Source organism: Merops nubicus, unplaced genomic scaffold (assembly GCF_000691845.1).
Source record: "Merops nubicus isolate BGI_N331 unplaced genomic scaffold, ASM69184v1 scaffold25232, whole genome shotgun sequence".
Classification (NCBI taxonomy): Eukaryota; Metazoa; Chordata; class Aves; order Coraciiformes; family Meropidae; genus Merops; species Merops nubicus.
In genome coordinates, this window is record NW_008593210.1 from 6,221 (window position 1) to 7,713 (window position 1,493).

Consider the following 1,493-nt stretch of genomic DNA (forward strand, 5'->3'; position numbering starts at 1 on the left):
CGCCTCCCTGCCTGTGCCTGGCACCAAATCGATTTTTTTTTACCTTCCTGGGGATGATCTACAGGCCTGCACCCTGTTGGGACACATTTTACCTTAATGAGTTGATTCTTCTGCGTGTCTCCTGGTGGCCCTTAAAGGTCATGGGGGTTCTTGCAGCAGCAGCCCGGCCCCACGGCACTGCTGGGGGCTGCTGGGGCCAGATCAGAGGTTTGGGGTGCTCCGGGAAAAGGAGTACCTCTTCCACAGCCTCCCCTTGCCGCAGGCACTCTCCTCAGAAGGAGGTGGGATGCTGCGGCCCCCTGACCTGTGCCCCCTCCCAGGCATGGCCACCTACACAGACAAGCTCTTCAAGCTCCGCAACGGGCGCTGGGAGGACCTCCTGAGCGACGAGGTGAACCGGGACGTGGCCAGCCTCTTTGCAGGGCGCTCTGTCGCCTGCGTGGACCGGATGGTGAGCAGGCAGGGCACGGGGCATCCCTGCTCCCTTACCGCCTCCCGTCCCCCTCCAGCCCTCCCCTGAGGGGTCCCAGGCAACATCTACCCCTCGCCTGGGTACCAGCCCCATCCCACCTCCCCCTGGGGCTGGGAGTGCCCCCCAGAAGCCCGTGACTGTCCGGGGTGGGAGGCCCCCCCCCCCCGCACGCGCGCGTGAGTACTGCGGGCGCCTGTCCACACGGTTGCCGCCAGCTGATAAACGTGCCTGTCGAGGTGATTTATGTTCCTGTCACCTGTTCTTTCTTCTTCCTCCTCCTCCAGAGGTTTGTTTCCCAACGATTATCACTAAATCAGGGTCCAGCTGCTGCATGGGACAAGGGGGGGTGGTAGGTTTGGGGGGGACCTGGCACACCAAAGGATGCCTGGGGGCAGGGTGCCCAGTGTCAGCACCATGAGCCTGGGGACCACATTGCTCTTAGAGGTAATGGGGCACATCCTCACTCCTGGGGTGCTTTTCAGCATGGGCTTTGCAGAGCTCTTGCTCAGCACATGGTAGTGGTGTCTGGTCCTCTGGGGCCATGAAAGCATCCAGGGCCATGAAAGCATCCAGCCCCACGGCAGGGATCCTGTGATTGTTGTGGAGATGGGGTTGGGTGGATGGGTGCTGAGGAGGTGCTGCTGGCCACAGGGCTCCGGCAGATACTCCATCTACATTGCCAACTACGCCAGCGGCAACGTGGGCCCTCACGCCCTGATTGAGATGGACGTGGCTGCCAGCGACCCTGCCCGTGGTGTCGTGGTGCTGGTGGACGTGGCTGCCCAGGCGGGTGTCAGCAAGTACACAGGTACCGTGGGGGGGACGGGGCACTGCTGGGCACGGCGAGTGCGGGACCCCTTTGCAGGCAGGGCAGCGCCCGTTGCAGGCAGGACAGCGCGGGCAGCGGCCCGTCCCATGCGTTAGGCTGCCTGACTGCCCCATCTAGTGGCAACCCCACGGCCCGTGGAAGAGACCAGGGCCACGGGGATGCCCACCCGGCAGGCCCCCCCCGCCCCAACTG

The 1,493-nt window shown here is 64.1% G+C and overlaps 1 protein-coding gene across 1 annotated transcript in view; it reads left to right on the top strand.

Moving 5' to 3' along the window:
• CRTAC1 (cartilage acidic protein 1) overlaps positions 1 to 1,493 on the top strand; it is a gene marked incomplete at both ends in the record, with an annotated part of 7,767 nt that overhangs the window by 2,425 nt on the left and 3,849 nt on the right. The window contains 2 exons of the mRNA XM_008935396.1: positions 321 to 451; positions 1,124 to 1,280. Coding sequence (XP_008933644.1) covers positions 321 to 451; positions 1,124 to 1,280 — 288 coding nt within the window. The remainder of the gene's footprint in view (positions 1 to 320; positions 452 to 1,123; positions 1,281 to 1,493) is intronic.